Genomic DNA, 20,645 nt, shown 5'->3' on the forward strand with positions numbered 1-20,645 from the left:
AGGCTGCGGAACACTTTATTCCCTCCCTCAAGCTCAGTCATGCAAGGTCTAGTTCTTGGCCGTCTTTTCCCTACTGGTTGGTTTGATTGATATAATCATTTCACTCTTTTACTAGTTCCCGTTGTATTAATTACTCATTGACACATTTTATAAGATTCACATGTGAAGCTCATTCTAGATTCTGAGAGGAGACTTGGAAAACATGAACTATTTGTGTCCTTAGGACTGAGTTTGTGCATTAGAGACTTCTTAGCGATGCCCTATCGCTGTCTCATTGCTTTTATCTCTCATATAAGATAAAGAGGTCATAAGCATACAAAGAACGCGCTGGAAACAATGTATATATTAAACAATTAAAATATTTTTGATTCTAAAAAATGCACTGGCCAGTAATACAGTTTTGAAGGATAACACAATCAAAAATAATAAAAAAAAAAAAAGGAAAGAATTCCTACGATAGGTATTGAACCAATTGGGTTAGTCCTATGATATTAAAAGGAAAAAACATTTTAGATTTGAGAGGACTGTTCGTTCAACCCTTATTAGGTGTTAGTTGTTATCCAGCAGAATTAGATGTTAGACGTCAAGAAAAAGTCTCTGTAGTGCTGGACCAATCCTGATAGTAGTAGTACGTTTATTTATAAGGCGCCACAAGGTGTCCGCAGCGCCGTACATAGCAAACAGAAAAACAAATTACAAGGTAACTTACAGAGTGTGTTACTGAAAAATACAGTATAAATAGGGGTATAGCTGGTAGAACTAAAATCAGCGTCAGTTCAGCAGTAGGTGTGGAAATTGTCGAGGAGACTGAAGATGAAGTAGAGGAAGGGAAGAACAGGACAGGAGCACAGGTGAGGTAAAGAGGTAGGGTGAGTACGTGAGGAAGGAGGGCCCTACTCATAAGAGTTAACATACTAAAAGGAGGTGGGTGGACAAATGAAAAATAGGAAGTAGGAACGGATGGGAATGGAGGCAGGATAGGAGGATCAAAAGAGGTTAGGAGGAGGGATAGGTTAGTCGAAAAAAGTGGGTTTTGAGGGAGCGCTTGAATGGAGGTAAGGGAATCAGAAATCCTGATGGGTGGCAGGAGGTTGTTCCAGTGCAGGGGGGCAGCACGAGAGAAGTCTTGGACACAGGAGTGGGAGGAGGTGATTAGGTTAGAGGACAGTCGGCGGCGGAGCGGAGGGAGTGTGGATAGAGATCAGTGAAGAGAGGTAAGGAGCGGTGGAGGAGGAGAGAGCCTTGTAGGTGGTGGTGAGGAGTTTAAAGAGAACTCGGAAAGGAATGGGGAGCCAGTGAAGAGATAGACAGTGGGGGAGGCGGAGGTAGAGCGGCGGGAGAGGAAGATGAGCCTAGCAGCAGCGTTAAGAATGTATTGGAGAGGTAGCCCAACCTGGCGTTGGAGTGACACCTGGCGGTGCTGCGCAGCCTCCCCGCCAAACCATGCTACCTTTCCTTGTGCCCCGACACCCTGCCCGCATCAGATTTTAGCCGGAACACTAAATGTTCTGTACCTGTGAGCTCATAGACTACATGTTAAACATATCCCCATGTTTTGGGTGCACCTGCTGCAGTATCAGATATATGACCCCATGCATTCACCTGCTCCCAGCTTGGGTTATCTTGTGACTAGACCAGCTGGATTAGCGTCAGCCCTGGCTAAATTGCTAGAATTTGGCAGAAGTCTCCCCATATCCTCTCCAGGATTATGGATGATTTCTTCTGGGGCGATATTTCATGGATATAGTCTAATTGGGGGTCAGGATTTCAGCTGTTCTTGTGCTCTCCATTTAACAAAACTAGCTAAAAGCTTTGATCAGTGTTTGCCAAGTCCAGTCCTCATGGAACCCGAACAACATGTTTTACAGCATGTAATGAATACACCTGTGCACCAGCCGAGTGATCAGGAATGCATAAACTGTCGGGGGGTCCTTGATGAGGAGTTTGGGAACCACTGGCTTAGATTGTGCTCCAGGGTCCTGAAGTCATTCATTTTTTCGGATTTTGTATAGCTGGATAACATCTTGGTAAAAAGTATGGAAAGCTGTGTAAACAAATGTATGACTCGGTTCCCACCACCAGGGGGCCATTACGGTCCCCCAGTTCTTCTATCACCCATCCTGCCTCCCCAGCCATAAGTCTTGCACAGCCGATGTGGAGGCATTTTGGCTGACATGCGCTGTATAATTCCTCAGACACAGTTGATATTCGATTCTAAATGGGGCCCTAAATGTGACCATGTTTATTCACATTGGTGTCCTGTCCAACAGTAACTGGGCACCCATCCTGAATAACCCCTGGTTCTATCTATTTCCAGTACTCTGCCCATTCAGCTGATCTAAAACAGCCTGAAGACCAGAGAAGAGGCGGAGCTGGATCTTGTGTCCAAATACCAGGGGGGAGGTGAGAACTAACCTCAGACGAATGGCTGGGAAGTTGCGTCTGGAGTTTGGCTTATGTCATATTATCTTTTTTTTAGGACAAAACCTTCACATTCAAGTTATGGAGCTGCCAGGAACCAGCTGTATCAGCAGGTAGGTCTTTTTGCTATTAAGTTTTATCTGTGAACATCAGGGGGGGACGCGGACACCTGTGAAGCCCGCGAGGGGACGCGGATACCTGTAAAGGTATCCGCGTCCGCTCGCCACGCTTCGGGCTCGATGGCTCACTGCGCTCGCCACACTTTCGACACTCCACGCCGACGTGGATAGTGGGGGTATGAAAGGTCGTAGGACGCGTACCGCCGCCGCTCGCCATGCTTCCGGTTGGCGTGGATAGTGGGATTTACAAGGTCGACAGCTGCTGTGTCGACTAGTGGTACTGTGGGCGGGTTTTAATAGTGTACCCCTAGACCCAGCTAAATTTAGATGCTTTTGTGTCTAAATTTAGATGTACCCCTACACCCAACTAAATCCAGGCGCTTTAGTGTCTGGATTTAGATGCCCCACCACCTGAGCGGCTCCTTCTTAGCGGCTTGCAGGGAGTGTTAATCCAGGGGCTTTAGCGCCTACATCCCGTCAGCGTTGTGCCCGGGGTGTCTCCTCTTGCCCCCGTTGTCAGCGCTGCCTATTTCACTGTTGAACTACAAGTACCACAGTGACCTGTCCGCGCCTGGGCAGCGCGCTGCTGCTGCCCGGCTGCTACGCTGTTAGCGTAGCTGTCAATACGTAGCTTACAGCTAGAGCGGCACGAGCACAGGCAGAGCTAGAGCGGCACGCGCACAGTTAAACAGAGCCTCTGGCAAGCTGCCAAGTTTCTGTAACAGACTGTGCGCGCGGCGGCGGCGCCGTGAAACTACACAAGTACCGAGTTATATTCATGGGAAATAATAGAAGGCTTATCGATATAAAGGTGATGTGAACTACATTCATTTTGTATATAAATACTTCCTTGAGCAATAAAGCTTAACCCTTTGAGTAGTATAATTAAATATTGCACCCAAAAAAAAAGAACAGTTGCTGTGAGCGACGCTAGCATTTTTAACAACTATTTTGAGGCCCTCTCACAGCAACGTTGGCACTGAAAGGGTTAAGGCCATAGCTATTTGTTTATGAAGTAATTTTGTGAATTTTTATCTATCTTTCTCAGGCTCTTCCGCCCGACGCTTCGCGCTGGACCCCGAGATCTTGGGACAGACCCCAAACTCGGAATAACGATGCCCAACACACAAGAGATTCCCATTCCGAGGGGACAACCACAGCTCGGAACCCCTAACTCTATCTCTCGTCACCTATTAATATGACCCAGTCACATGAAATTTAAAATATAACCCCCACTTGCCTAGGTCAAGTGGGGAACAATTGTTGAGGCTCTTTTGAATAATTAGGGACGTCCGTATTCAGATATTCACCATCTATGTTAATGTCCAGAGTCTTACTATATATATTTTTTTTTCTTCCCACCCTGAAGCTCCCTAGCAGCTTTATATTTCGTTTTGTTTTGTTTTTTTTGTCCTTTTCTGACAAATAAAAAGAGTATTTTCTCCGGCTCTGTTATTTTATTTAAAGTATTTTGTCATTTCAAATATAACTAATTAGATTCTTGGATATTGCACAATTCTAACCATCCTGGCGCTGTAGAGTGACAAGTGCTTGGTTATATGTCATTGTTAGCTTTGGGCTCAGTGGTTTGGCCATAGACCCTGTAGAACAGAACTCTATTAGTAAATTTGGGGGAGTATTTTAATATTACGATGTCCAGAAGAAATTTAAACTGTGCTGAAAAGGGGGTTTCATGTGGACTGGAAGAGTGGATACATACATAATGGTCAGAGTGCCCATGCTGCCACAGTCCACCACTAATAGTGCCTAGAATGGGCATGTGAGCATCAGAAGAGGACCTTGGAACTATGGAAGAAGGCAGCTTGGTCTGATGAGTTTCTTTTACATCATGTGGACGACCGAGTACATATGTGCATTGTTTGGCACCAGGATGCACTATAGAAAGAAGGCAAGCCGGCGGAGATAACATGATGTTCTGCTGGGAAAGCTTGAGTTCTGCCTGATCTTTGATATGTACCACGTACCTAAACATTGTTACAGACCAAGTACACCCAGCCACAATGCAAACATTGCTTAGGAATGGTTTAAGGAACATGACCGAGTTTAAGGTGGTGACTTGGCCTCCAAATTCCCCATCTCTGTCTGGTCCAGCATCTGTGGGATGTGCTGGAAAAACAAATCCAAGCCTTTGACCAGGACTTAAAGGATCTGCTCCTAACGTCTTGGTGCTACATTCAGATGTCTTGTGTAGTCCTCGATGGTTCAGCTATTTTTGGCATCATGAGAGGAACCTACACAATATAAGGCATGTGGTTTTAATGTTACAGCTTATAAAATTAGTTTACCATGTGCACTTAGAATGGCTCTTATAATTGGGCCAATACATTTATTTGGTGAAGACATTAAACAGAAGTCTGTAACGAGGCTGGGGGACGGTAGTAGAATCCCGGGCCTTGCAAGGTGTATGGGCCATCCCAGAAACTCGACTGTCCATCCATATACTGGAGCTTCAGGCAGTTTACAATGCCCTCATCCGCACACAGGACCTCCTCCAAGCAAAGGCTGTTCGGGTCAAATTGGACAATGCCACTGCAGTCGCATATAGAAATTGTCAGGGGGGCACACTAGCAGCTCTGCGGGAAGTGTCCAAGATCCTGACCTGGGCAGAACAGCATCTTCTAGCTTGTCGGCTGTCTTCATCCCAGGTGTACTAAATTGGGAGGCAGACTTCCTAAGCCGCCAAGATATCCATCTGGGGGAGTGGTCAAGCCACACCGAGGTATTTTCTCTCCTACTAGACCATTGGGGCCTTCCAGATGCAGACCTAATGGCGTCCAGGCACAACAACAAAGTGACAACGTTCGGGTCGAGGTCCAGGGATCCTCAAGCCAGCTTCGGATGCACTGTCAGTACAATGGAATTATCATCTTCCGTATGTCTTTCCTCCAATATACATGATTCCCAGAGTACTCAGGAAATTCAAACAGGAAGTAGGGGATCTAGTAGTAGTACATTTATTTCCTCTACCTCCCCATGGCAGCTGTACTATGGGTTTTCCCCCTCATTAGGTAGATCTGGAAAGGAAAAAAAAGACACAACACTGCCCCTATATAAGGACCGCCCCTACTGAGGCTCAGTGTCTTTTTTTCCTTTCCAGGTAGAGGAGGCTTACACTGAGACTGCTGCAGCCTTCCCCACTGCCTAGTGCAGCTAGGGGTTTAGGCAATTAGAGGTTACCCGCTACCTAGTGTAGTAGGGACACCTGTCTGGCGATACCCCTCTGCCTAGTGCAGCTGTGGATTATGGATTTAAAAAAAAAAAAAAAAAACTAAAACCCCCCAGTTGTACCTTGCCATACCGGAACGCGGCTGTGCAATGGATGTCTGGCATTTAGCCCCCGGGCGTCTCACCCCATCCTTTTCGGACCTCTCTCCCTCCGGCGGGACTCCGGGGTCAGGAGGCGCTGATACAGCCTCAAGCGGCCAGGGGCGGCGTCTGACGTCATCGGGCTGGTCTTAGACTGGGGCGCGGGAATATGGCGTCTGACGGCATCGCGCTGGTCTCAGACTGGCACGCGCCCAGGGCGCGGGAATATGGCGTCTGATGTCATCAGAAGGCGCTAGGCGGGGCGTGCCGCCTCTGACAAGCAGAGGAGGACGCCAGGACTTAAAATGGCGCCGCAGCTGAACAGTAACGCTGCTGAGTTCTTTAAGCCAGACGGATATCGGGTAAGACTCCACTGGGCAGCGTTGCTGCTGGAGTGCATTCTTTTACTATTTTACCCAGTACATGTCTAACTAGCATATTTGTGCTGACAGTGACTCTGCAGCAATGGAGGACGATAGGAAGCAGCAAGCAAAATCAGGGTAAGCCAGGAGGAAATTATTAGTAAAGTTCATATTTCTAGCTCTGAGCAGGGTTATTATTCCTTGCAGGTCAGAATCAAGTAAAGAAAAGCTGGAAGTTAAGCAGAAACACAAAAAGCTGCATGTGGCTAAATGCTCTGCGTGATGCACCTCTGCCAGAAAAATGGAAAAGTGCTGTGTGTGAGAATTGCAAAAGAGCCCCCATAATGAGGCCAGACCAAATGGCGGACTTGGTCGCCATGCTTAAAACTTCCTTAGCTGATACCTTTGTTACAAAGGAGGATATGAAGAAGGGGTTAAAGAGGCCTAGGGACCCACCATCTGATGACTCTGACCCAGGGGAAGGTCCTGCCACTGACTTATTGGAGGAAGTGGAAGATGGGGAAGTAACCCAGGAGAAAATGGAGCTGGACTTTAATCCAGATCTCCTGAACAACCTTCTCATCCTTATAAATAAATCACTCAGCATTGAGGATCCACAAGAAGAAGGAAAGTTACAGGACCTTCTCTTTAAGGATAAAAAGAAAAAACCAAAATCATTCCCTCTATCAAAGCCACTTCAGGACATAGTAGAGGAAGAGTGGGCTAACCCAGATAAAAAAAATAGCCGTACCACTCAGAGTCAACAAGATGTACCCATTCGACACAGAACAGGTGAAGAAGTGGGAGGTGGCTCCTAAAGTCGACTCAGCCATTGCCAGACTGTCAAGGAAAACTACTTTGCCCTTAGAAGACGTCAATGTGTTTAAGGACGCAATGGAAAGAAAGATGGAGATGAGCCTGCGTAAGCAGCACATCACGTCCGGTGCCTCTATTAAAGCCTCCTCGGCAATAGCGGTGACTTCGAGAGTACTAAGGTCCTGGTGCCAGGACCTAGAGTCCGACTTACTGGATGGGGTAAAAAGGTCAGAACTCCTCAAGATAGTTCAGAACGTGCAAGTTGCTGTTGAGTTCATTTGCGATGCATCACTGGATGCGGTTAGACTGGCGGCCAGAACAAATGCGAGCACCGCGGTTACCAGGAGAGCATTGTGGCTGAAGCCATGGTCGGCGGACGCACAATCTAAAAATAAGCTGGTATCACTCCCGTTCCAGGGTGATTACCTGTTCGGGAAGAATCTGGATGAGATCATATCGAAAACCACGGGGGGAAAGTCAGTCTGGCTTCCCCAGGACAGAGGCTTTAAGAAAATGCCTAATAGATCTCAGAAATTTCAGTCCCAAGATTTCAAGGAGGCAAGGACATATAGACCGGGCAGAGGGTACAGAAGGCCCTGGTCTGGGGGAAGAAGTTCCTTTCGTGGCCAAAGAGGCAGAGACGGAAGGTTCGGATACAATAGACAAGCACAATGACGCCAAAGAGAAGGTCGGGGGCAGGCTGAAGAAGTTCCATTCAGTCTGGGGCCGATCTACAAAGGACAGATGGGTGACTGAGGTCATATCGTCAGGATACAAAATAGAATTTATAAGGGATCCTGGGGTATGGCTGGAAGATTCACCTATACCAAGGAACAAAGAAGAAAGACTGGCTTTAAGACAAAGTCTACAGGACATGATAATGCAAGGAGTTGTGGTGACGGTCCCCTAAGGACAAGAGATGACAGGATGGCAATCAAGGTTCTTCGTAGTCAAGAAACAATCAGGAGGGTTCAGAACCATACTGGACCTGAGGAGGCTGAACGTGTATGTAACAGCCAAAAAATTCTGGATGGAGTCCCTCAGGACGATACTCCCAGACATAAAAAGAAACGCTTTCTTGACCACAATAGACCTCAAAGATGCCTACCTACACATACCAATCTATTCGGAGCACCAAAAATTCTTAAGATTTCGAATATTAGGCATAACCTATCAATTCACGGCACTGCCGTTCGGCCTGTCAACCTCGCCAAGGACTTTCACAAAAGTCCTGATAGTTCTTGTAGCAAAACTCAGAGAGGAAGGCATTACAGTCTGGGCCTACCTAGACGACTTACTTGTAATGGCACGGTCAAAGGAGCAAAGCCTAAGACACACGCACAGGGTGATGGAGTTTCTTCAGGAGCACGGCTATATTATAAATCTGAAGAAAAGTCAACTTCAACCCACAACAGCAGTAAAGTACCTGGGAGTCGTCATAGACTCAAGGGCAATGAAAGCGGTGCTGACACGGGAGAGAATAACGAAGATAAGGCAGGAAATAAACTACTTATCAAGAAGAGCAGTCAGGTCAGCAGACTGTCTAAGGTTACTGGGCCTTATGTCAGCAGCATCGGACACCATAAATTGGGCAAGGCTTCATACAAGAAGCATACAGAATTGCTTTCTGTCTCAATGGGACGGGGACAGCAAGAAAACAACACAAAGGATTCTCTTATCAAAAAGAGCCAAACAAGACCTGCTCTGGTGGGTGACAAAAGGAAGGTTAGGACAAGGGAAGTCCTTCACCACAGGGGAACAAGTGCTGGTGACGACCGATGCCAGCATGTCAGGCTGGGGGGCAGTATGCCAAGGAGCAGCAGCCCAAGGAGAATGGTCAAGACAAGAAGGAATGCTTCACTCAAATATCAGGGAAATGAACGCAGTGAAGGAAGCGTGTCTGCATTTTCAATCCCACCTGTACCAGAGAGACATAGTAATCAGAACAGACAACCTGGTGGTAGTGGCATACCTCAACAAGCAGGGAGGTACAAAAAGCAGATCCATGATGGCAGCAGCCACACAAGTACTGAACTGGGCAGAAGCCTGGACAGAAAGTCTCTCAGCAGTATTCATTGCGGGACAAAAAAAACACTGTGCAGACGCCCTAAGCAGGAGGTCGATAAAACCAGGGGAGTGGGAGTTATCCCAAGAAGTGTTCGAAGAGATAGCCCAGATGTGGGGAATACCAAAAACAGACCTTATGGCAACCAGAGACAACAGGAAAGTGGAGAAGTTCATTTCCAGACACTGGGAAAAGGAGTCCTGGGAGACAGACGCGCTAACGTGCCAATGGGAGCAAGGTCTGATGTATGCCTTTCCGCCATTCCCGGTCATCTCCAGATTGTTGAACAAAATACAGAAGGAGAAGGCAATGGTGATAGTCGTCGTACCCACATGGCCAAGAAGAGCCTGGTTCCAGAAACTGGTCAGGATGGCAGTAGCAGGGCCCTGGAGGCTGCCAGACCGGGAAAACCTGCTGGGGCAGGGGAAATATGCGCAACAACAGCCCAGGAGTTGGAACCTAGCGGCATGGTTGCTGAAACCAGAACTTTGGTGAATAAAGGTTTCTCTTCTAAAGTAGTGAGAACACTTCTAAAGGCTAGAAAGAGTTCAACCTCAGGTACATATTACAGAATTTGGAGAACATATATACAATTCTGCAAAACTCAGGGGAAAAGTCATAAAGCTATACCCACGGTGCTAGACTTCCTGCAATCAGGCTTAGACAAAAAACTATCAGTCAGTACATTAAAAGTCCAAGTATCTGCTCTTGGGGCTATACTAGACAGGAGAATAGCAGAGGATAAATATGTACAAAGGTTCATACAAGCATCCAAGAGAATAAGACCAGAGTTTCGCAGCCCAACTACACCATGGGACCTTAATCTGGTACTGAATGCCCTAACAGAGAGCCCTTTTGAACCACTTGAGGAAGTACCAGTCAAGTGGCTTACAACTAAGGTGGCATTCCTGGTGGCTGTAACGTCCACAAGAAGAGTGTCAGAGCTGCAAGCCCTATGGGCAGAAGAGCCATTCCTGAACTTTTACGAAAATAAGGTCGTCCTAAGGACAAATCCTAGCTTCCTGCCCAAGGTGGTGACTTCTTTTCACATCAATCAGGAGATAGTGCTACCGTCGCTTTGCGCAAAACCAGTGAACGAGAAAGAGCAAAGGCTCCACAAACTCGATGTTAAAAGAGCACTAACTATCTACCTACAAAGAGTAAGGGACTGGAGGAGGACAAAAAGGCTCTTTGTGGTGACTGAAGGCAAGAACAAGGGTCTCGGAGCCTCAAAAGCAACCATCGCTAGATGGATCAAGACATGCATAGCTGAGGCGTGTAGGAGGAACAATAAGGAAGTGCCGCAAAGCTTAAAGGCTCACTCTACTAGAGCAGTAGGATCTTCCTGGGCCAGGAAAGGGGCAGCATCCCTGGAAGAATTATGCAAAGCAGCCTGTTGGGCCTCAGCACACACCTTCTCCAGACATTATAGCTTGGACGTCGAGTCCTCCAGTGATGCAAAACTGGGCAGGAAGATACTAAGCGCAGTAATCTAAAGAATACACTAAATCCCCCTTTAAAAGGGGAAGAACGTTAATTTTTTAAAGCAGCCTTACATGTAGGTGATGACAACCTGCACCCTAAGAGGTATTATTTACTTTCTATATTTGCCCCACCCAAAGAATATTTCTTTATACTGCTATGGTATTACCCATAGTACAGCTGCCATGGGGAGGTAGAGGAAAGTACGGATTCTTACCGTTAATACGCTTTCCTCTACTCCACCATGGCAGCATTATTCCCTCCCTTGGGATATATGAAGCAAGATAAGTTATTATGTTATGTTATGTTAAAGCGTATAATTGCTGATAATCAAGACACTGAGCCTCAGTAGGGGCGGTCCTTATATAGGGGCAGTGTTGTGTCTTTTTTTCCTTTCCAGATCTACCTAATGAGGGGGAAAACCCATAGTACAGCTGCCATGGTGGAGTAGAGGAAAGCGTATTAACGGTAAGAATCCGTACTTTATAAGGCGCCGCAAAGTGTCCGCAGCGCCGTACATAGCAAACAAAAAATCAAATTACAAGGTAACGTACAGGGTGTGTTGAAAAATACAGTATAAATCAGCATCAGTTCAGAAGTAGGTGTCAAAATTGTCGAGGAGACTGAAGATGAAGTAGAGTAAGGGAAGAACAGGACAGGAGCACAGGTGAGGTAATGAGGTAGGGTTAGTACGTGAGGAAGGAGGACCCTACTCATAAGAGTTAACATACTAAAAATAGGTGGGTGGATGAACGAAATACAATAGGATAAGTAGGAACGGAAGCAGGATAGGAGGATAAAAAGAGGTTAGGAGGAGGGATAGGCTAGTCGAAAAAAGTGGGTTTTGAGGGAGAGCTTGAAGGAGGTAAGGGAATCAGATAGCCTGATGGGTGGCGGGAGGTTGTTCCAGTGCAGGGGGGGCAGCGCGAGAGAAGCCATGGACACGGGAGTGGGAGGAGGTGATTAGGTGAGAGGTCAGTCGGCGGTCAGCGATGGAGCGAAGAGGACGGGAGGGAGTGTGGATAGAGATCAGTGAAGTGAGGTAGGGAGCTGTGGAGGAGGAGAGAGCCTTGTAGGTGGTGGTGAGGAGTTTAAAGAGAACTCGGAAAGGAATGGGGAGCCAGTGAAGAGATAGACAGAGGGGGGAGGCGGAGGTAGAGCGACGGGAGAGGAAGATGAGCCTAGCAGCAGCGTTAAGAATGGATTGGAGATGTGCGAGGCGGGTGAGAGGTAGCCCAGAGAGAAGGATGTTGCAGTAGTCAAGGCGGGAGATGACAAGAGAGTGAATGAGAATTTTGGTCGCGTCAGTGGAGAGGAATGGTCTGATGCGTGAGATGTTGCGTAGGTGAAAGCGGCAAGACTGTGAGAGAGCACGAATGTGGGGGGTGAAAGAGAGGGAGGAGTCAATGATGACACCGAGGCAGCGCGTTTGGTCGGTGGACGTGATCTCGGTTTCACCAATGCTGATGGAGATAGTGGGAGAAGAGGGGATGTTCGGGGGATGGAAGATTAGAAGTTCAGTTTTAGCCATGTTTAGTTTCAGGAAGCGTTGGGTCATCCAGGCTGAGATGGCCGTGAGGCATTCGGAGACCTTGGACAGGAGCGATGGTAATAAGTCGGGGGAGGAGAGATAGATTAGGGTATCATCAGCATAAAGGTGGTAATGAAAACCATAGGAGCTGATGAGGGTGCCCAGAGAGGTGGTGTAGAGGGAGAAGAGGAGAGGGCCAAGGACTGACCCTTGGGGAACACCGACTGGCTGCGGGGTAGTAGGAGAGGAGGAGCTCGGAGTGGAGACGGAGAAGGAACGATCGGAGAGGTATGAGGTGAACCAGGAGAAGACCGTGCCAGTGATGCCAAAAGAGCGGAGGGTGTTGAGCAGGAGAGGGTGGTCAACAGTGTCAAAGGCAGCCGACAGATCAAGCTGGATGAAGATAGAGAAGAGGCCTTTGGATTTTGCCGATAGTAGATCGTTAGTGACTTTGGTCAGGGCAGTTTCAGTGGAATGTAAAGGGCGGAACCCGGATTGGAGGGGGTCTAGAATGGAGTTAGCAGTAAGGTGGCTTAGGAGACGATTATAGGTCAGAGGTTCTAGGAGCTTGGAGGCAAAAGGGAGGAGGGAGATGGGCCTGTAGTTGGATGGAGAGTTGGGGTCCAGATTTGTTTTTTTGATTCTGATAGCCCCGGTCTGGCCATGTCGGCATTGGTATGTGGATCTGCAACAGATGTCATTCCAGCCACCATGCCACTTACCCCTCCTGGTAGACTTGCTGAGTCAGGGACCTTGTCTGCACCCATAGCTTCAGAACCTGTCTTTGACGGCATAGCACTTGAGAGTGCCTTACTGAAAGACCAGGTTTTTTCTGCCAAGGTTGTCAGGACTATGATTCAGGCACGCAAGCCAGCGTCTGCCAGAATTTACTACAGAGTCTGGCACTTATTTCTCATCTCGTAAGTACGACACTAAGGTGTTTAGGGTAGCCAGAATTCTGGCATGATGGGTATCGGAGTTGTCTGCTCTCTCTTGCAGAACGCCATTCCTTATATTCCATCCAGATAGGGCGGTGTTATGGACCTGGCCATTTCACCTTTGCAAGGTAGTCTCCAAATTCCTCATCAACCAGGAAATAGTGGTTCCAGCGTTCAACTCTGAGGATCTCTCTGCGAAGAACTTACACTGGATGTGGTCAGGGCTCTGACCATTTATCTGGACCGTACTGCTTCGGTCAGTAAATCAGACTCTCTTTTCATGCTTTATGGTTTCCACAAAAAGGGTTGGCCAGCGAACAAGCAAACGCTCGCTCGCTGGATCCGCATGACAATTCATCAAGCCTACCAGCAGGCTAATCTTCCCGTTCCTTTGTCAATAAAGACACACTCCACCAGAGCGGTAGGTCCATCATGGGCAGCACGCCTCGGAGCGTCTGCCGAGCAACTATTGTGCAAGGCTACAACGTGGTCGTCTGTCCATGCGTTCATAAAGTTCTATGCATTTGACACGTTCGCCTCCCAGGATGTCTCCTTTGGTCGTCGGGTATTTCTGCCACCTCAGGCAAATTCCCTCCCTTCAATACGGCTTTGAGACATCTCCAATGTCACCCTGTGGGTGGAAACCGAAGAAGAAAACGAGAGTTATGGTAGACCTACCTTAGGTTAACTCTCTCTTTGAGGTCCATGGTAACCACAGGGTGCCCACTCTAAATTTAGACCTGAGGTATTCCTATGTGTGGTATACTGCACTGTGACCTTCCATGACCTTAGTAATGTCTCTGTGCTATAAGAGTGTGTATGAGTACTTGGGCATGTGTTCTATTTGTCCTGCTAACGGCTGGTTAACAAAACTGAGGAGCTGAGCGTGGAGGCGGGGTTATAGGGGAGAGGGACCAGGCATCCTGGGAAACTTCAAAAGCTTTGCTGATTGGTGCCACGATCCTCTGGATCCGCCTACAACCCCGATGTCACCCTGTGGTTACCATGGACCTCGAAGAAAGAGAGTTAACCGAAGGTAGGTCTACCATAACTCTTGTTATATATTTATTAACAGTTTCTTATATACTGTATGCGCTTTACTATTGGACACGCAGATAAAATGAAACTGGGTAATAGCAAAATGACTAGCGGTAGGCCAGGCATTACGCCAGTCATTAGATTCCTTCAGCGGTCCTCAGTGCAGCTTTACAAAGCAGCGCCATTGTAGCAGTGCAGAGATCACTGACTAGACTACCTTCTGGCTCCCAGCTGTTGGCCATTTTCTTCAGCAGCACATGTTACAGGCTGATGGTGTAGTAGATGGCTACCGCTGTTGGGGAGGAAGTTGTTTTGCACCAGAGTAGTAAATACAGAGGCGTACAGCTTGCCAGGAGTGTTTGGAGCACATTACTTTCTCTTTCTCTCACATTCATAGGGTATACTGGGAAGCAATTAGTACAATAGGGTATAGATGGGGTCCAGAGGAGCCGGTCCAAATAAACTTTTGTTTCCTGTGTGCTGGCTCCTCCCCTCTATGCCCCCTCCTACAGGTCAATGTAGAAAAATGTGCCCTCATGACCAGTTGCATTCCATGGTGCTCCAGAAGATTTTTTTTTTCCTGTTATTTTGGACAGTCTGGTGCCAGGCTGTCTGCTCCGTACCAACCTCTTGGTCTGTACCAACCTACATGTCCCCGCCGACAGGATTCTTCCTGAGGGTGCCGCTCTGCAGTTGGAGGTTACCAGCCGCTTCCACCCCCTAACAGCGATGAAGTCAGCGTCATGGGGAGTCCCATCCACGGGACATGGTCCGGGCATCTCTTGTCATGGTCCGGGCATTGAGCGTGTACATCAGAAGGACCGCCTTGATATGACGCAGTCAAGATTGGTTGTCCAGCTTCTAAGCAAACTATCGCTCATTGGATCCGGCTTGCTATCCAGCAGCCATACTCTTGGCTGGTCCTTCCGGTTCTGAATCCTATTAAAGCCCATCCTACCAAGTCGGTGGGCTCACCATGGGTGGCTGCCAGAGGGGTTACAACCTTACAGTTTTGTCAAGCTGCTACGTGGTCTAGGACAAATACTTTTGTGACGTTCTACAAGTTCAATACCTTTAAAGTCTGAGGATCTTCGGTTTGGAAGTTCTGTGTTACAAGGGTCTCAGCACACTCCCAACCTTTCTGGGATATTTGGGACATCCCCATTGTACTAACTGCTTCCCAGTATACCCTATGGATGTTAGAGTAAAGAGGATTTTAGATTACTACTGGTAAACCCTTTTGTTGTAGTCCATAGGGTATACTGGGCTCCCACCCTTGTGCTTCACCATTGTTTCCTGTGTGGTTTTGACTTCAGTAATACTGTTCAGTTCACTGCTCGTATTGGCTTGCAGTCTTCTCCGGTTATGCTGTTTTTATGTTTTCACTGTTCTTTATGATAAGTAGGTTCCTCTTCTCTGATTATGTCCAATTGTCCGTCTCCTTTGGGCACAGTTTTCCTAGACTGGGCTGTGGGAGGGGATATAGAGGGGAGGAGCCAGCATGCCAGGAACAAAAATCCTCTTTTCAGTTACTGTATATTGTGCCTAGAGTTCTTAACACAGCTATATAACGTGATTAGAGTATAAAGTGTGGTTGTTCCTCCCTTTCTGCCCCTCTCTCCCCTGTCCTATATTGTATTGATCAGTGTTTTTATCACCATGGCTGGAAAGGGAAAAAGCACTCCCTTTTTCAGGGTGTGCTGTGCTGCAAATGTTACTCAGGGACAATCTAGTAACTCCCTGTTCTGTGAGACATGTATTCCTGAGCTCACTAGGGTTATGTGTGGTCTCCCAGTAGAGCTCTTTTCTAGAGTGGACAGATAATCTGCTAGGCTGTCTGCTTCCTTTGACTCTGACCAGCCTGAGCCCATGCATTGGTTAAGACAGTAGCTGGTTTATCTAAGGCAGGGATGGGGAACTTCGGCCCACCAGCTGTTGTTGAATTACAAGTCCCAACATGCACTGCAACAGTTTTTGCATGGTCAAATAGCAAAACTGTAGCAGGTCATGTTAGGATGTGTAGTTTAACAACAGCTGGAGGGTCAAAGGTTCCCCATCCCTGATCTAAGGTATTGGTCCCTAAAACTTCTTCCCTTACACCACCTCAGCTTTCTGAGAAAAGATTATTCCCCTCTGTACTGCAATCTGATACTTCACAGAGGATGACCCCCAACAGGAGGAGGGCAAGTTTACTTGGGCCTCTGACAGGGAACTGTGTTTGGAGGATACAGACTGTTCCATAGGGAATTCACGTGTTTATTTTTGCTGTTTGGCAGATGTGGCATATTGGATGGAGGCTAAGGTCCGCCAAAAATGTATTATTTTTGGGGTAAAAATGCAGAAATCTGCTGTAGTCTCCTGACTCACATGAATCTTATGACGTTCTGTCATTTGCTTGGCTGCATCCTGATAATAGATTTCAGGTAGAAGGAAAAGTACTCTCTCTTTTTCTGGGGGCACTGCTTGAAAAAAGTATTTTTAAAACGTAACTTTTAATATTAATTAGTAGCAAGAGTAAACGGACATTCTATAACACACTCAACATGAAACACAAAAATGATGTGTAGCATTGAAAAAGTGTACTACACCCTCATCCAATTTTAGAGTTTTGAATAATAATAATAATTAATGATGTAATATTCTGAAGATCAGAGGGTGCACACTCTAAAGGTGCGTACACACGGGGGCGATTATGGCAAATATCGCTGTCAATATGGTCGCTAAGCGACCATATTAACAGCGATGGGAGTGTGCACCAGCGATAAATCGCTGAGTGCGCGCTCCCGTTTTCAGTCCCTGAGGTCCCGACGGAAGGGACCTCAACATTTCTGCTCTTTACACACTTGACTTTGTTCCTCTTTACCCCAGGGAATCTCTGCACCCACTGATGTGCTGCTCACTCCCCACCAGTGTTCCCTCTAAGCTGTGCGCACAAAGCAGCAGTGGTCCCTTTTTGCAGTTGTGGCGCACAAAAATTTAAATTTCCTTCCAAAGTTGCACAGCCAAAATCTTTTGCCGCACACAGCCTTCGTAAAATTAGAGGGAACATTGCTTCCCACCTCTGCTACTGGCAAGTTGTGAGCAGCAGTGGACAGGGACCCACACTCCCTGTCTCCTTTCACTCATCCACAGATATATACTCATCCTGAGTGTGAGGCTGAACACCCTGCACTGGCATCAACCAACAGGGGTTTGTGCCACATCTCTCCTCAGGACAGTAGTAATATCCTCCCGCTCACCCCCATACTGAGATCCACGGACCCACTCACTGGCAGCTACCTTGCCCCGGACTCCGACGCAGAAGCCGCGGTCCTGGAATCAGAGAGGGTACCCTTCTCACCATTTCATCACCTCTTTTTATCGCTCCCTTACATACAGGTGTTACTTTAATAAAACCAATGAACATTGTTTTGGTCATATTAGCTAGATATTTTATTCTAGGAATTAAGGTAAAGCTGCAGAACGGTAATTTTACTAGGTTCAATACCTACACACACAAAAAAAAAACCAGTTTGTTTTATTGTTCTTTTATTCTTTAAAAACAAATATCTGTTTAACATTACAATCATAGTGAGCAATTATCCTAATTGATTAACAGGGTGTGGTATGGGACCCCGTCAGTCAGGATCCCGACAGTCATTATCCCGACGTCGGGATCCCGACTGGCCAGAGTCAGACAGCATGGCGAGTGCAAAAAAGCCCCTTGCGGGCACGGTGGCTCGCTACGCAAGCCACCTATTCTATTCTCCCTCTATGGGGGGTCGTGGACCCCCACGAGGGAAAATAGCGGGTGGCTGTCGGGCACCCGGCTGTCGGCGTTTTGACAGTCGGGATCCCGACATCGGGTAAATGATTGTCGGGATCCCGACTGTCGGGAACCCGTCCGGCACCCGATTAACAATAAACCTAGTGATCTCCCTCATCTATTCTTACGAGGAACCAATTTATCACTTTAGCCTAAAGCTGTGTACACACGGGGCCATATGGGCTGAAATCGCTGGAAATATGGTCGCAGGCGACCATATTGCCAGTGATGGGAGTGTGCCCCGGCCATAAATTGCTGGGTGCGCGCTCCCGTTTTCAGCCCCATTCTAATCGCTGGTCGCAGGAGCAAGCTCCCCCCGGCAGAGGTTCCTTTCATCAGCGACCATCTCTGGTCGCTGATGAAAAGGAGAAACTGAGCAATATATGGCTCAGCCATATATTGCTAGCAGTATATGGCTGAGCAATATATCTCCCCCGTGTGTACGGGGCTTTAGAATTGTGACCCAGCTGCTTACTAAGCAATTTGTTACATTGTTCACAAGCAGTTAGCAGATTAAATATACAAAGCTGCAGTTTATTGTGTTACTATTCTAATCATAGGCTCATATCCTCTGAATTGTTGTTTGAGAAGCAACAGGGTTATACTGAATGATCACCTTGATTATCTGTATTAAGATTTATATTTATTTCTTGCTTAGTTTTGATTAATTGTGGTTAACAGAAAAAACATTTTCGCATATATTGCTATTGAAAGATTAACTATTAATACCCATTTAAAGGTATAAAATACACTTACTAAAAATAACAGATCAGTGTTTTTCTTGTTGTGTTAAAGTGTGCACCCTCTGATCTTGAGAATATCATTAATTGTGCATTATTCAAAACTCTAGAATTGGATGAGGGTGTAGTACACTTTTTCAGTGCTAAACATCATTTTTGTGCTTCATGTTGAGTGTGTTATAATATGTCCATTTTACTCTTGCAACTAATTAATATTAAAAGTTAAGTTTAAAAAAAAAATTCTAACAGTGCCCCCAGAAAAAAAGAGAGTACTTTTCCTTCTATTTGTTCAAGTACTGTATTTTACTCTGAAGAGCACCTCCACCAGCTATCATACAGATAAAAAGCCCCCTATTGTTAATATTGTGGATTCTCATACTTTCATGTATTGTTGTCTTTATTCGTATAAGTGACTTGTGCACCGGAACCCACCCAATCCCCCTTTCCCTTCCAAATAATAGATTCCAGGTGTCACATCAACTTAGTACAGGTAACCCAGGTGCCTTCAGGAACAGAAGTACAGGATAGTGAAGAAACAGCAGCGGCACTCTGGGGATTTTTAGAAAAAATATATTTTCAGCAAAAAAAGTTTCCAACGTTTCGGGGTATGTGACACCCCTTTGTCAAGGTTATACGTGCATGTATAACCTTGACAAAGGGGTGTCACATACCCAGAAACGTTGGAAGCTTTTTTTGCTGAAAATATATTTTTTCTAAAAATCCCCAGAGTGCCGCTGCTGTTTCTTCACTATCATATATATATATATATATATATATATATATATATATATATATATATATATATATAAATAACTGCAGTGCTGTGTTTTTTTCTAAAAAGGCAGTACTCCACTTCTTTATTTATTTATTTTATTTATTGGGGAGGAGATTTCTTTTTTTCAGTAAACCGGGTAACACAGAAGTGGAATGTACCATCCAAGACAGAGGGGGATCTTCAGAATAGATTTTGATACTCATGAGGCTTCTACAATGAGGGGTGAATATCACACTGCACCTGACCAAGTGGGAACCCGCGAGCCCTGAGCTGACTTGTGGTAGTGGGAAAACCGAAAAAAAAAAAAAAAAAAAACAACTCTAAAAAGCAGCACCAGCCCACGCCGGAGCGCAGACTAACACCGGCCAGAAATACAAACCCCACGACCGCACCAAATGTACCGGATTGTTATAGGTTTAATATTTTAAAAAAAATAAATAGATTTTCTATCACAGAAGTGGAGTAAATGTGTCCTTTACCAAAGCTAAAACAATTAACCCCTTAGCTGCTGAACCGGTCTGCAACGCACTGCAGGGTCCGCTTGCAGATAAAGGTGCTGTATGCAGTTAAAAAAAAAGCGCCATCCTAATGTGGGGTCCATATCTTTGTTCTGTAAACAATGTGTGATGGGTGCTCCGCTTCTAATCCTTGCTCTTTGCCAGGTAATCCTTGTACATGGAGTATAAGACACCGCAAGTCATTGCTCCAACAACGAAGCCTTGGGCCCCCACGCGCATGTGTATAAGGTGGACCGATATTTTGGTGTCTCCTCGGGTTCTCAGTTTGTACAATCCGTAGCCCACAACCGCCACAAGTCCAGCAAGTCCTATTGGCACAAAGGGAGACTCCTTGGATTTTCTCATGAGTTTTGAGGTCTGAGAGTCATTTAACTCAAAGGTTGGGAGGACATCTTCGGAACTTGACGTCATCTTGTCGGTATCTCTCTAGCTGTAGCGGAATGGCGGCTCTCTGACTGTCACAGTACTCCACTTCTTTAAACAAGATTTCAGATAGGAAACTTGACAGCTCCCTGAAATCTAATAACACAGGCGCAAGTGTTCTGTTGCATTTGGCTATAGTGGTTTGTTGGGTGAACAAAGCTGTTGAAACGTGGGCATCTCAGCTTGCTGCAGACCTGCCAGCGGAGAGGCCGATAGACAATCTTTTCTCTTTTGCAGAACACATCCAGGAGTCGATAGATTCTCTGGGTGAAGCTTTCAGGTTGT

The 20,645-nt window shown here is 46.5% G+C and overlaps 1 protein-coding gene and 1 pseudogene across 3 annotated transcripts in view; one reads left to right on the forward strand and one right to left on the reverse strand.

Moving 5' to 3' along the window:
* PRRC2A (proline rich coiled-coil 2A) overlaps positions 1–3,986 on the forward strand; it is a 47,829-nt gene extending 43,843 nt beyond the window's left edge. For all 3 annotated transcript variants that reach the window (XM_083160103.1, XM_083160102.1, XM_083160104.1), the window contains 3 exons: positions 2,318–2,403; positions 2,480–2,534; positions 3,589–3,986. In XM_083160103.1, the coding sequence (XP_083016229.1) occupies positions 2,318–2,403; positions 2,480–2,534; positions 3,589–3,714 (267 nt within the window). In that variant the 3' untranslated portion in view covers positions 3,715–3,986. The remainder of the gene's footprint in view (positions 1–2,317; positions 2,404–2,479; positions 2,535–3,588) is intronic.
* Positions 3,987–19,817: 15,831 nt separating this feature from the next.
* LOC146036749 (HIG1 domain family member 1A, mitochondrial pseudogene) lies at positions 19,818–20,415 on the reverse strand (annotated as a pseudogene).
* Between the last annotated feature and the right edge of the window lie 230 nt (positions 20,416–20,645).

The sequence above is a fragment of the Crinia signifera genome, chromosome 9 (assembly GCF_055691185.1).
Source record: "Crinia signifera chromosome 9, ASM5569118v1, whole genome shotgun sequence".
Taxonomy (NCBI): Eukaryota; Metazoa; Chordata; class Amphibia; order Anura; family Myobatrachidae; genus Crinia; species Crinia signifera.